Here is a 13,520-nt window from a genome sequence, read left to right as displayed (position 1 = left end):
CAATCACAAGTACTTTGTATCAAATATTTGGGTGAATATTCAACTCATAGTCATCATCATATGAAAATGTTAAATCTAATAAGAAAGAAATACTTGGATATACAATTGAGTGCTTAAATCAATACCCTTATCCATAACTTGTGTGAGTGTGTGCAATGAATATAACCAAGTAAAAGCAATGAGTAATTAAAAAAGATAAGACAAGACACCATAACATTTAGGGGTAATAGCATATAAGGGCAACTTTTGGGGTTTAATATCAATAAAAATAATATTTAAAAAAATTAAAAATAGATTAACTTTTTAAAAATAATATCAATAAAGGGCAAAAGCACTATTCATCATCTTCTTCTTGCCATTTGTTCATCAGCACCGCTATCTACCGCTGCCCGCTACCACCTGCCACCGTCGTCTGTTGCTGTGCATCACCGCCTCCGCCTTCGCCTCTGACAATGTTATCGAAGGTGGCCAGAGGCAGAGGTGGAGGCAACAATGCTGGTGGTCATTCCTCTGCCCAGCGTTGTTGCTACTACCTTTGTTTCCACCCACCTCCGGCAACGTTGCCGGAGGCGGAGGTGGAGGTGGGCGGAGGTGGTGGCGTTGGGCAGAGAAATGACCACCAGCGCCGTCGCCGCCACCTCTGCCCACCTCCGCTTCCGCCTTCGGCAATGTTGTCGAAGGTGGATGAGACAGAGGTGGCGGCAGTGGCACTAGGCAGAAGAATGACCACCAGTGTTGCTGCCGCCACCTCCGACAACGTTGCCGGAAGCAGAGGTGGCGGTGCGTTGAACAAATGGCAAGATGATGGGCCGCGAAGGTCGAAGAGGGTACCCACGCGTAACCCAAAGTACGTGGACTGAAATTGGGTCCATGCATACCCAGCCCATCACGTATGGCCCATGCAAGCCCATGTAGCGGCCCAGTAAAGCAGGAACCCAAAGAGCAGGATTCGACCAACCACAAGAAGCGGTCAAGCAGTTAGTTGTTGAGGGTAGCTAGTCTCAAGCATGTTGTTAGCAGTTAGCTGGTCTTAAGCATAAGATTGAGTCAAATAAGTTATTTATTATTTATGTTAAGTTGTTAGTATGAGAAGGCCTTGGGATCGGCTAGGTAGTTAGAGAGCTAATCCCTTACTTTGAGGCTATCTCAGTGGTAGGAAGTTAAGAAAAGTTTCTGTATTTAAAGACCACCTCACCACATGGTGAAGGAGTCGAAAATCAATAAAATTTTATGGTCTTATTCTCACCTTAAGAAGGGTTAGTTGCAGGTGATAACCCAATCGAATGGTTCGCCCGTGTTGATCAGTTCTTCGAATACCAACACACCGAGGATCCACAGAAAATGTCACTAGCTTCCTTCCATTTGGAAGGAGAAGCAAACCAATGGTGGCAATGGCTTCGCCGGACTTATATCGAAGACGAAAAGGAGGTAACATGGAAGATTTTTGTAGAAGAACTCTAGGCACGTTTCGGCCCAACCAACTGTGAAGACTTCGATGAGTCGTTATCCAAAATACGACAAACGGGGTCTCTACGTGACTATCAGAAGGGGTTTGAACGACTGGGCAATAGGGTGCACGGATGGACCCAGAAGGCGCTAGTCGGTACGTTCATGGGAGGGCTCAAAACTGACATAGCCGATGGAATTCGGATGTTCAAACCAAAATCCTTGAAGGAGGCTATCAGCTTGGCCATAATGAAGGATGAGCAGTTGCGTCGTCAGGAGAGGACTCTGCGTGCAGCTACCAGGACCTCCGACGACTCCTTCCCGACAAAGACGAAAACCACCCCATCATTGAAACGTTTCTTGGACAGAGATGCAGCGGAGGCGTGCTCAAGGTTTGTGTTTTAACTGCGACGAGAGGTTTGGGCCCAGGCATAAATGCAAGGGACCGCAACTGTTATTGCTCGACGGGAACTACAACGACGATGAACCAGAAGATGCCGAACAAAGCTTCATCGAACTGCGCAAGGAGCCAGAAATATCTCTACATGCTCTCACGGGTTGGTCGGCAGCTAGAACCATGCACGTCATGGCCAAGGTAGGATCACACGAACTGATTGTTCTCATTGACAGTGGATCCACCCATTACTTCATCAACAATAAGATAGCTGAATTGTTGCACCTACCAGTAATACCTACCGAGTCGTTCAACATCAAGGTAACCATAGGCGAACCCCTTAAGTGTCGAGGAAGATTTGAGAACGTGCATGTCCTTCTACAAGGTATTCCATTCACCTTGACACTTTATTCTTTACCACTATTTGGGTTGGATATGGTACTAGGAATCCATTGGCTAGAGCAATTGGGAACTATGGCATGTGATTGGAAGCGTATGACGATGGAATTTTCTTGGGCCAACCAACACCGGTTGTTGAAGGGGATCGACCACCAAACAAATTACGAAGGGGATCAAACAGGAACACTCGTTATTTGTCGTCTGCCTCCAAGCAATCACAGAAGAAGTGTCTCCACAACTAAGCCTGGATATGCAACAATTGTTGGCGGAATTCAGTGATCTCTACCAAGAACCAACACAACTGCCACCACGAAGAGAGATAGACCACCGCATCACTCTCAAAGGAGGAATGGAACCTGTTAACGTTCGGCCGTACAGGTATGCCTATTTCCAAAAAGCTGAGATCAAAAAACAAGTACAAGATATGTTACGATTGGGACTCATCCGATCTAGCACAAGTCCATTTTCTTCCCCTGCCTTGCTAGTTAAGAAAAAAGATGGGACTTGGCGTTTTTGTATCGATAATTGGGCACTCAACGCCGTGACCATTAAGGATAGATTTTCTATCCCCACTGTTGATGATATGCTAGATGAACTGTATGGAGCTTTCTTTTTTTTACCAAACTTGATTTACGATCCGGATATCACTAGGTACGGATCCACCCGCTGGACATTCATAAAACGACATTTCCCACACACAATGGTCACTATAGTATTTGGTTATGCCTTTTGGCCTGTGTAATGCACCTTCCACATTTCAGGCTATTATGAATTCTGTCTTTCGACCCTATCTCCGTAAATTTGTGTTAGTTTTCTTTGATGATATTCTTATCTACAGTCCCAACTAGAACATGCATCTTGAACATGTTCGAAAAGCTTTTGAGGTTTTAAGGCATCACCAATTTTTTATCAAATTTAGTAAATGCATATTCAGTCAGCTAGAGGTGGAGTATTTGGGACACATTGTCACTTCTCACGGTGTCAAGGTAGACCAAGGGAAAATTGAGGCTATGCTTAAGTGGCTTCAACCCACTCATATTACTGACTTGCGAGGCTTCTTAGGCCTTACAGGGTATCACAGGAAGTTCATCCGCAACTATGGGATCATAGCTCGACCCCTCACGAATCTTCTCAAGAAGGGTGAATTCAGATGGACCACCGAAGCCCAAGAAGCATTCACAGCCTTAAAAAAGGCAATGACCACGACTCCCACATTGGCAATGCCTAATTTTGAGGAGCCTTTTACCATTGAGTCGGATGCTTCTGGAGCAGGTATTGGAGCGGTATTGACGCAACAGGGACGACCAATTGCATTCATGAGCCGAGCTCTAGGCGTCAACAAACAGAGTTGGTCCACATATGCCAAAGAAATGCTTGCCATTGTTTAGGCAATACGAACATGGCGACCTTACCTATTGGGCCACAAGTTTTATGTCCAGACCGATCAGCGCAGCCTCAGTATCTACTAGAGCAATGCATTGGAACACCCGAACAACAGAAATGGGTATCCAAACTGCTCGGGTACGACTATGAAATCATCTACAAGCCTAGATGAGAAAACTCTAATGCAGATGCACTTTCGAGAGTCTTGGGGAGTCCTAGCCTTAACACTCTTTATATGCCTCAAACATCTCTGTGGGACACCATCAAGAAAAATGCCAGCACCCACCCATACATGATCCGCATTAGCAAGCAAGCAATGGAGAATCCTGGAGCTCCCTACACATGGAAAAATGGACTGGTATGTTATAAAAACCGGGTCGTGATTCCTCATTTCTATACTCTTACAAGAGTTCCATGACTCCCCCTATGGTGGACATTCTGGGGTCCTACGCACATATAAGTGTATGGCGCAACAGTTCTATTGGCCCTCTATGTGCAAAGATATTCAACAATATGTAGCTTCTTGCACCATTTGCCAAAAGAATAAAGCAGACACTCTATCCCCGACAGGACTGCTACAACCACTACCCGTTCCCTGCCAAGTATGGGATGACATTACCATAGATTTTATAGAGGGACTACCACCCTCCAAAGGCAAAACCACTATTTTTGTGGTAGTAGACTGCCTCACTAAATTAGCTCATTTCTTGACCTTGTCACATCCTTATACGGCGAAGGTAGTAGCTGAAAGGTTTGTAGAAGGAATTGTGAAACTGCATGGGATGCCAAAGACGATAGTTAGTGATGGAGATCCTATATTCATCAGCCACTTTTGGAGGGAATTCTTCAAGATGTCTGGTACCAAATTGCAGATGAGCTCCGCCTACCATCCCCAGACTGATGGACAATCAGAAGTGGTCAACCGTTGTCTAGAGCAGTATCTTCGTTGCTTTGTTTTTCAACAACCTCGGAAGTGGAGCTCCTTCCTGTCATGGGCAGAATTCTGGTATAACACCACCTATCATTCCTCTATCGGAATGACACCATTTCAAGCACTATATGGAAGACCACCACCTCGTATTCCAAATTACCAAGGTGGAACATCCCCAATAGAAGATGTAGATCAAGCCATGCTCTCTCGCGATGCCATTTTGCAACAACTCAAAGTAAACCTGCATGCGGCCATTAACCGCATGACCCAAATGGCCAACGCTAAAAAAAGAGACATCGAATTCCAAGTGGACGATCTAGTTTTCCTCAAGCTCCACCCATACCGATAGTAGACGATTCATAGGCGGGCTTATTACAAACTGACTAGTCGATATTATGGGCCGTACAAAGTGGAGAAACGAATAGGCAAAGTGGCCTATAGACTGCAACTTCCTGAGGGCTCGCGCATCCATCTAGTTTTCCACATCTCCCTACTCAAAAGACAGGTGGGCGACACCATTGCCACAAGCACCGAATTACCACCCATAAATGAGGAAGGGGAACTCATCACTGAACCAGGGCGCTATTTTGGATAATCGCTGGGTGAAGAAAGGATCCACCTTCGTGGAGGAGAGCCTCGTCCAATGGAAGAACCTTCCTAGTGAAGATGCCACCTTCCCAAGAGTTGCGCAAGAAGTACATAAATCTGGACCTTGAGGACAAGGCCCATCTTCAGGATGGGGGCAATGATGGGCCGCGAAGGTCGAAGAGGGTACCCACACGTAACCCAAAGTACGTGGGCTGAAATTGGGTCCATGCATACCCAGCCCATCATGTATGGCCCATGCAAGCCCATGTAGCGGCCCAACAGAGTAGGAACTCGGAGAGCAGGATTCGGCCAACCACAAGAAGCGGTCAAGCAGTTAGTTGTTGAGGGTAGCTAGTCTCAAGCATGTTGTTAGCAGTTAGCTGGTCTTAAGCATAAGATTGAGTCAAATAAGTTATTTATTATTTCTGTTAAGTTGTTTGTATGAAAAGGCCTTGGGATCGGCTAAGTAGTTAGAGAGCTAATCCCTTACTTTGAGGCTATCTCAGTGGTAGGAAGTTCATAAAAGTTTATGTATTTAAAGACCACCTCACCACATGGTGAAGGAGTCGAAAATCAATAAACTTTTATGGTCTTATTCTCACCTTAAGAAGAATACCCTTTTTATCCTTCTAGCTTTGACTGGGACCTAACACAAGAAGAAGATGATGAACAGTGTTTTTGCCATTTATTGATATTATTTTTAAAAAGTTAACCTATTTTTGATTTTTTTAAATATTACTTTTATTGATATTAAACCCCAAAAGTTGCCCTTATATGCTATTATAGTGGTTCGACCAATTTTAAGCCTACATCTAGAGTTCACATCAGCCCCCCCACAAGGGGCAGAATGTCCCATAGCACATTCCAGCCGTGTATTTGAAACATCTCCCAATGATGTCTCCTTGAAATAGTTGTCTCACAACTTTATCATTGGTACAACTTAATGCTTCAAATACAATCCAGGTTTGAGTATGAGGCTTGAAATCAAATTTTAACTAAATATTCAATTGTATACATGCTATAAATGTTTCAATAACTGAAGAGAATTGATAAACTTGAATATTTATTTCAATCATATTTGTGAAAAACATTTTATTCATTTCTTATCATTAATTGAAGCATTAGTAAGAAAACTTGCAAAATCATATTACCTAATTCACTTTCCTCTTGGGTTGTAAACTAGGTAATAAGAGAGGTACAAGAAATAATGAGAAGAGGGATAGGATATAGTATAAAGGAATGGGGAAGAGAAAAGAATGGAGGATTTTTACAAATTAGGGGAATTTAGGTCCCAATAAACACATTTTTTCTTCTTCTTGTTCACTATTTTCCATTGTTTTTGCAAATGTAACTGATTTTGTTGATATGTAAAACTTCATTAAGTTATATGCAAAATTCCTTTTGGTACATTTGCAAATCCTAGAAAGCAATTTGATAGATTTGAAAACTCTAGCGAGTTACAAGTTACAACCCTCATTTATTGTTATGAGGTCCTTTTCTATGTAATTGTTGTATGTTAATTTCTGGTTACTTGTTGCTCAAAGCAGATCATTGTGGGATCAATCTCTTGAAATAAACAAAAAATTGTTTATTTGATAAGTAGTATAAGTTTTGTTTGTTTGCATTGAATTAATTGTCTTTGGTTTTTCTATGAGTTGGATATCATGTTGTTAGGTTTGTGAAGTCGCAATGGTCCCTCTTTCCATGAACTTTTTCATAATTATATTTTGTCAGATTTTCTTTGTTTGATTGCTATGTATTTGTTAAAAGGTCCTCGTAAACAATTCATGTGGATTTGTGAAATGTAAGCACCAAAAAAGTATTTTAGAGAATTGCACATGGAAGAATTTGGACCTATTAATCTAATTTTAAGAGTTAATATTAGATTAATGACCTATTAATAAACTATTAATCATTTAATAACATATTAATAAAATAATATAATTAAAATAAATTAATAAAAATATTAAACATTTTAATAAATAATTAAATTTTATTATTATTATTAATTAATTCATAATAAATATTAATAAATAAATTATTAACTAAAAACTTAAAAATTCATAATTAATTAACTAATTAATGATAAAATTAATTAAGAAATATTAATTATTAAAAAATAATTAGTAAAATATAATATAAAATAATAAAATGTAAAAAGTTTCCACCCGTTTTCCTTTTTCTCACATCAATTCCCACCAAAATATTCCTTGGACCAAATGCGACTTTTACACGAGTCCATTCCATGGTGCTACTGACCTACTGCTACGGAAACTTGATCAAGGCGGGATTCGATCCCAAGTCTCCTCTATCACCAGCAGGAGACCTTACCAAATGGGCAGTTGGCACCTTGTAAAGGTTTGCATGACTAAAAACCCTAGTTTTCCCTCCCTTCTGCCGCTGCTGCTGTTGCTGCTTCTTCCCTCCAATCTCCATTGCCAAACCCAGGACCTTGCGACTTCACCACCGACTAAATCTCCTCATCGGTTAAAACAGCGGTTGCAGCCCCTATTTTGTTGAAGAAGTCCTGTTCGTGTGTCCCAACTAGGAAGAAGGACTGAAGAAACCAGCGTCTGTAACTCCCTTTTTTCTCCTACTTCTGTCATATTCGGTTACGCCCTTATTTTTTTTAGACAGGAAGGGGGGGGGGGGGGTTATAACAGGTACGCGGACCCTGTTCAGCGTCTGTAGCATGTTTAATTTGATTTTGATGGCTTATGGTGGATGGGTCTTTGTGACATCTAGGCGGTGCTCATTAACTTGGAACTTGGAAGATGCACGTGAACTAATTGATACTGTGGTCTCAACATCTTTGAAAGAAAGCACACCAGTTTATCTCAGCGTTAGCTGTAATTCGGCGGGCATTCCTTATCCTACTTTTAGTTGAGAGCCCCTCCTGTTCTTCCTGTCTCCTAGGTAATTTCTTTTTTACATTCATCTCCAAATTACATTAGTCTTGTAGTCTACAAGAATAAAACGGTAGATCATAGAGAAAGAAGTTCTCGTAATTCCTGGAGTCTCTTGTTATAGATTAAGCAATCAAATGGGTCTTGAAGCAGCAGTCGAAGAATGCCTCGTTGAATTAAAAATTGCTTGAATATATTGTGAGTTTGTGATTGCTAAAATTGTTTGAATTAAAAAATTGTGAATTTGCGTTTGTATATGTTGTCAATTTATTATTGTAAATTAAAAATTAAAAATTATATTATGCCATTATAATTGCTAATCTAAAATTTTATGGTATACTCGTAATGTTGTTATCTTGTCTAGAGGTTAAACTTAACACTACTATATAACATTTCCTTGTGGAAGAGAGAGAAACCCGATTTTCCATTCAATCTCTTTTTCTTTTTCCATTCGAGTGGATAATGTACAGTAGTCGGAATTTTCAAGTCTCCACAATAACCTGGCAACTTCATTCTCTGATACTCAACCTCTTAGAATAGAATGGCAGCCCAGTAACAGCTTCTACATCTCAATATCCAACAACGAGCAGAGGACAAAGGGCAACAGCTGCAGCAGCCAACGCCCGAGTCCTGATGGTGACCTTCAGAAATAGAAGTAGAAGTTAGCAGACGGCATGACTTCTAGTCTTGTTCCCATACTTCGTTACCCTTTTTTGTGGATTTGGAATTCTAGATCATAGGTGGCATGTACTACTTCCATCTCTTCTAGTCTCTTGATGGGGTTATCTTTTACTTGACTGTTTTTACTTTGAGTTAGCTTCTTCCACTATCTTTTAATTCTCGAGAGAAACTGCTGTAAGGGTTTATATTTATTTATTTTTTTGATTGGTATGTGTTTGAAGAATCGTTCAAGAGCTTGTGTTTTGGGAAATTCTCATGGTATACATGTACCCAAGAGTAGCTGATCCTGTATGGTTGTGACAACTGACAAGGATTAGATGATGATGTTACTTGTACACAAGAAAATACCAGAAATCACCCAATTTGACTCATTCAGTCTATTGGCTTCTTGTTTTTATTTTAACTTGTCTTATTAATTATAAATATTTAAAAGTTAAAGTTGCCTATTAAAAGTAAAATAAAAGTTCAAAATTTTAACCCTTTTTCTGGTAAATGGTTCAAAATTTTAACCCTTAGAGTGCTTTGTTTTTCTTTTCCTTTGTAATTATAGTTGGGCTACGTAAATTTGATTCTAAATACTATCTTTCTTGCTCAAAAAGTCTTTCTGATGCAAGTAAGGTTCACTTTTTGATATGTTATGTGCTTTTTTTCTTTGTAATGTGATTGCATCTACTTGTTTCTCTCCACTCGATCGATTGGCAGAAGATCAAAATCCCCAACAGGTTCTGCACCTAGATTGGAGACTATGGGTGTGGAATTGGCAACTGAAAGACCTGGATTCTATGAAATGGCAGATATTGATGTTAGCGATTCAGAGCTGGTGTACCATGTCCGTGATGCCCTAAAATCAGTATCCCAAGTAAGTAGCTTAGATTATACATACTTGACACTTCTTATTTATTTATTTTTAACATTTCCCTCTTTGGTAGCAAAGCTTGAGCTTTGATTACCACCATTTCACAATTGTTGAGCCATTTCTCCATAACAAGGGTTGACTAAACTGGGAAACCCCAAATCTATGTTTTCATTCATAGTTATCTTTTCTCTTATTTGATCAGTCTTACATGGTCACTTAAATTGGTTGTGATTCTTTGGTACCTGAATTTTTTATTCTTAGGTAATTAAGCTGAACCATATTGTTATTAGGCTTTTGATTATAATCACCTCTCATACTACATAAACTTTGCTTATGTTATGTTAATACTGTCAATATTGTTGGGTGGTCGATAATGAGCTACCGGTGTGAAAGAAATATAACAGGAGAAGTGTGGTTTTAAGCGCTTAATTGCCAATTATTATTCTTCATGTAAGTCTTCAGCAAAAGACAAAAGGGAAGGAAAATTTCGCAAGTTGTTCATTGGGTTGTAGGATTTTCTTTATATGCATAATCAAAATCTTTTTGGATATTTTTATATTGAATTGCATGGCTTATGGCTAGCTCAAGGGTTGGTTGTCATTTGTCCTTTGAAGCCACATGAATGAGAATGGGATGTGATTTTGATGTAGACACAGACACAAAAACATGCACATATTGACGTATAAATAGTGGATATCTTATTTTCTATTTTTCGTATTCTTGTTTCTATTTTACTTCTTTCTTATCTACTTGTGTGGCATGTTCTCTTTAAAGGTTTTATTCAATACATCACATCACTTCCTCTAAATGATTCATCTTTTATCTTGAAGACTCTGCAAAGTAAAGCCATTGCTATGCTATTTGTCAACTTGTACTGAGGTTATGATCTAGGAAACTACAATAGCAATTAATATGATACATGCAATCTAAGTAATTTATTTTCTTGGTAATCTATATGTTTCTTGATGAATTTGTGATAAGCATATCAGTGGGCTAATGGTTTTTCAATTTCCTTAATAGCTGATTTACTGTTATAGGGTGATAGTGACCGTTATAACCAGTTGATTGCGGTTATGCACTATACTGGACGTCTTGCTCCTGATGAGGTGGCAATGCTTGTGGTAGGTTATTTTTTGGGTTTCATATGTTTTGCTTGACGCGTCCTAGCTGATAATGCAATTGATTTATCTTGTTTATTTTATTTATCACTAAAGATCTGATTACTATTGCCATGTTTTCCCCACGTGTATTCCAGACAAGTTTAAAGGCATTGTCAGGATCTATCTCTTACATTGACATCATTCACCATGAATCTCTTCTCTCATCTGTAAGTGTGTACATGTATATTTATATATGTATTTTTATATTTGTAACTATTCATGAATGCTTTCTCACTTTCAGTTATATTTCAGATTTTTGGGATGAGTATGTGGAACTATGGACCTGATGTAATGGATGCATTAGTTGAACTAATTATATCTTTGGTATGTAGCTTTTGATTTAGTATGCTCAAGCTAAAATAGTTGATTGCGATTGTTATGATGATATTTTTCTGGTTTGTTTGTTATGATGATTATTTACTATCATAAAATTTCAGGCTGCTTCAAATGGAAAGTTTGTTGATTCATGTTTGGACATGCTTGTTAGAAACTTCATGCCACCCAAAGCTTACTTCGATTTACTTGGTCTTCCTCGTGGTCTTGCAAGAAAACATGAAGTTCTTGATCGGGTGCATTCGGCTTTAAGCCACATAGCTGATTTGGTGCCTCTTGCCCCCATGAGGTTAACTCCTATGATTCTCCAGAGAATGCCACACATGTTTGACAAGGAAGCTGTGAGTCCTAAACCATAAGATCTTCATTGTTACTGTTTGCATGCTTTTCCATCTCCCTGTTGGGACTAATAGAAAGTTGTTGTTTATTAGACTTAATCAAACTATGCATCTACTTTACCTGTATTAACATTTGTCCATGTAATGCATACTTTGTATTTGTGTTTTGTATGTTTATGTAATTAGTTTATGTTGCTGAGTCCTGGGTTGGGAACGTTGCATTGTTCATGGCCTTAAGCATATGTTGTGTTGCTGATACTGATCTGAATTCCATTTTAGCATAGGGTGATCATGCACACTTTGCTCAAAGATATACACATTTATTCTGTTGTTAAGTAGGGGTCGTGTCATTGATCTAGAAGTAAATTAAAAATATATGTTGGCCTTAGGATAATATTGTCACAATGTCCAAAGTTCTATTTTCATGTTAAATATTGACGACATTTATCTCCTGTCACTGCTTATTTTTCTTTCTTTACCATATGTCTAAGTTATGTTATATTGTCATATGTTACAATTTTCTTTATTTGTATCATTAAGAATTACTAGTTATTTGTAACACAATGTCCCTTAATTTTTTTCATAATTTACTCGAATCAGATTTTGTTTTTGATATTTGGAACAAGTTGTCTCAACCTACCGGGGACATATATCTGATGTACAACTATCATTTTTAGCATAGGAAAATTCCATATATTTATATTGCTTGGCTTAAAATTGACAATGAGACCCCCTGAACTTTAAGATAAAATTTCCTTGTTTGGTGGTTTTTCTTTCATTTTCCCTTTATTTACAAGCATATATCTTTGTTTTAAAAGCCACTTTTTGCATGGCTTCGTTGTAATATGTTCTATATTATTAGTGCTACTTCAGTAAATAAATTGTAGAGTACCCAAGTTACCACAATATGAGTATCCTCTTTGTTACTTATATGAAGTTCAATGCTTTATATCATGGAACTAAGACTACTTATTTTATTTTCTTTAGCAATTCTTTTTAGTTAGAATGTTGTTGTAAATCAATAAGTTAATATATATCTACTTGATCATGTAGTTGATTGTGATATATGTGGAGAGCATGTTGCGGCTGGAGAGCAGTGCACTTGGAGAGCTTGTTGGGAGCACAATGCTAATGGCATTGATGGACAGGCTTATAGATTTAGATGTGAGCACTTGAATTTTCTATCACTATACCAGGTTTACCTTTTGATATTGGGCAATAAAATTTAAAGATGATCACCCCTTTTTCCTAGACTAAAAAAATATTGCTATACTGGGTACAAGATGGATATGTAACTGTTTTCTTCAATATATTTATTTATCTTTTCCATTTGGACTTCTAGGTGGAGATATCTTGGGATGACATTATACACGAAGACACCCCTTTTTCCTAGACTAAAAAAATATTGCTATACTGGGTACAAGATGGATATGTAACTGTTTTCTTCAATATATTTATTTATCTTTTCCATTTGGACTTCTAGGTGGAGATATCTTGGGATGACATTATACACGAAGACTCTGGTAAAGGGATCTTTGACATGGAACTAGAAGATGTGGATGATATTATAGACCATGCAGAGATAGATGGTTTTGAGGTATGGTTTCTTCATGCATTTACATTTTGCGCATATGCATTGGTTTTGTAAGTTTAGGAGCCCTTGTTCTTGGAGAGGAATGAATGAAGCAATTCTCTTCCATATGCTGTACACATGGAAAGTATGAGATCACATTATTAGAGTAGTTTTCTTGGACATTTTCTTGTTTCTATTTAAGTGAACCCCAGTCACCCTTTATCTGTGCGAAGTGTCTTATAGAGTCAGGTTTGATAGCTTCTTCCAGGTCTCTCCTGGTGCAAGTACTCAGTGTGAAAATTAGGGACTCCAGCATGGATGTGTTTATTTAGAATATTTATTAGCAAATACCAATATAATGGGGGTTTTTCTTCAGCACCCAAGAGGAACTGCTGGCAGTCAGATTTTGGGGACCAATGCAGTTGCTGACAAATTAGATAGTTTGATGGTACTCATATGTGAACATCTTAAATCATGTGCTGATGGCGAACGTCTGACAAAGGTAATAGTAATACCAATAGTGTATTTTTAT

The 13,520-nt window shown here is 38.6% G+C and overlaps 1 protein-coding gene and 1 long non-coding RNA gene across 11 annotated transcripts in view; both read left to right on the top strand.

The window, feature by feature from the left end:
- The first annotated feature begins 1,901 nt into the window (after positions 1-1,901).
- LOC148852150 (uncharacterized) lies at positions 1,902-2,497 on the top strand. The gene is made up of 3 exons (XR_016099015.1): positions 1,902-2,041; positions 2,133-2,225; positions 2,381-2,497. It is a non-coding gene; the product is annotated as an uncharacterized LOC148852150 (long non-coding RNA).
- Positions 2,498-6,909: 4,412 nt separating this feature from the next.
- LOC148852149 (uncharacterized) overlaps positions 6,910-13,520 on the top strand; it is a 30,211-nt gene continuing 23,600 nt past the window's right edge. The window contains exons 1-10 of one of the 10 annotated variants that reach the window (XM_088943637.1): positions 6,910-7,804; positions 7,887-8,057; positions 9,431-9,587; positions 10,622-10,705; positions 10,840-10,911; positions 10,997-11,068; positions 11,182-11,418; positions 12,469-12,579; positions 12,899-13,012; positions 13,365-13,490. In XM_088943637.1, coding sequence (XP_088799763.1) covers positions 9,474-9,587; positions 10,622-10,705; positions 10,840-10,911; positions 10,997-11,068; positions 11,182-11,418; positions 12,469-12,579; positions 12,899-13,012; positions 13,365-13,490 — 930 coding nt within the window. In that variant the 5' untranslated portion in view covers positions 6,910-7,804; positions 7,887-8,057; positions 9,431-9,473. Of the gene's footprint in view, positions 8,058-9,430; positions 9,588-10,604; positions 10,706-10,839; positions 10,912-10,996; positions 11,069-11,181; positions 11,419-12,468; positions 12,580-12,898; positions 13,013-13,364; positions 13,491-13,520 lie in introns of all 10 variants that reach the window. The other 9 variants (XM_088943644.1, XM_088943641.1, XM_088943646.1 and 6 more) reach the window with 9 other exon arrangements.

Source organism: Nelumbo lutea, chromosome 5, assembly GCF_056320005.1.
Source record: "Nelumbo lutea isolate HS-2025 chromosome 5, American lotus-T2T, whole genome shotgun sequence".
Classification (NCBI taxonomy): domain Eukaryota; kingdom Viridiplantae; phylum Streptophyta; class Magnoliopsida; order Proteales; family Nelumbonaceae; genus Nelumbo; species Nelumbo lutea.
Note: the sequence above shows the minus strand (reverse complement) of the source record. Positions and strands in the feature narration are given on the sequence as shown.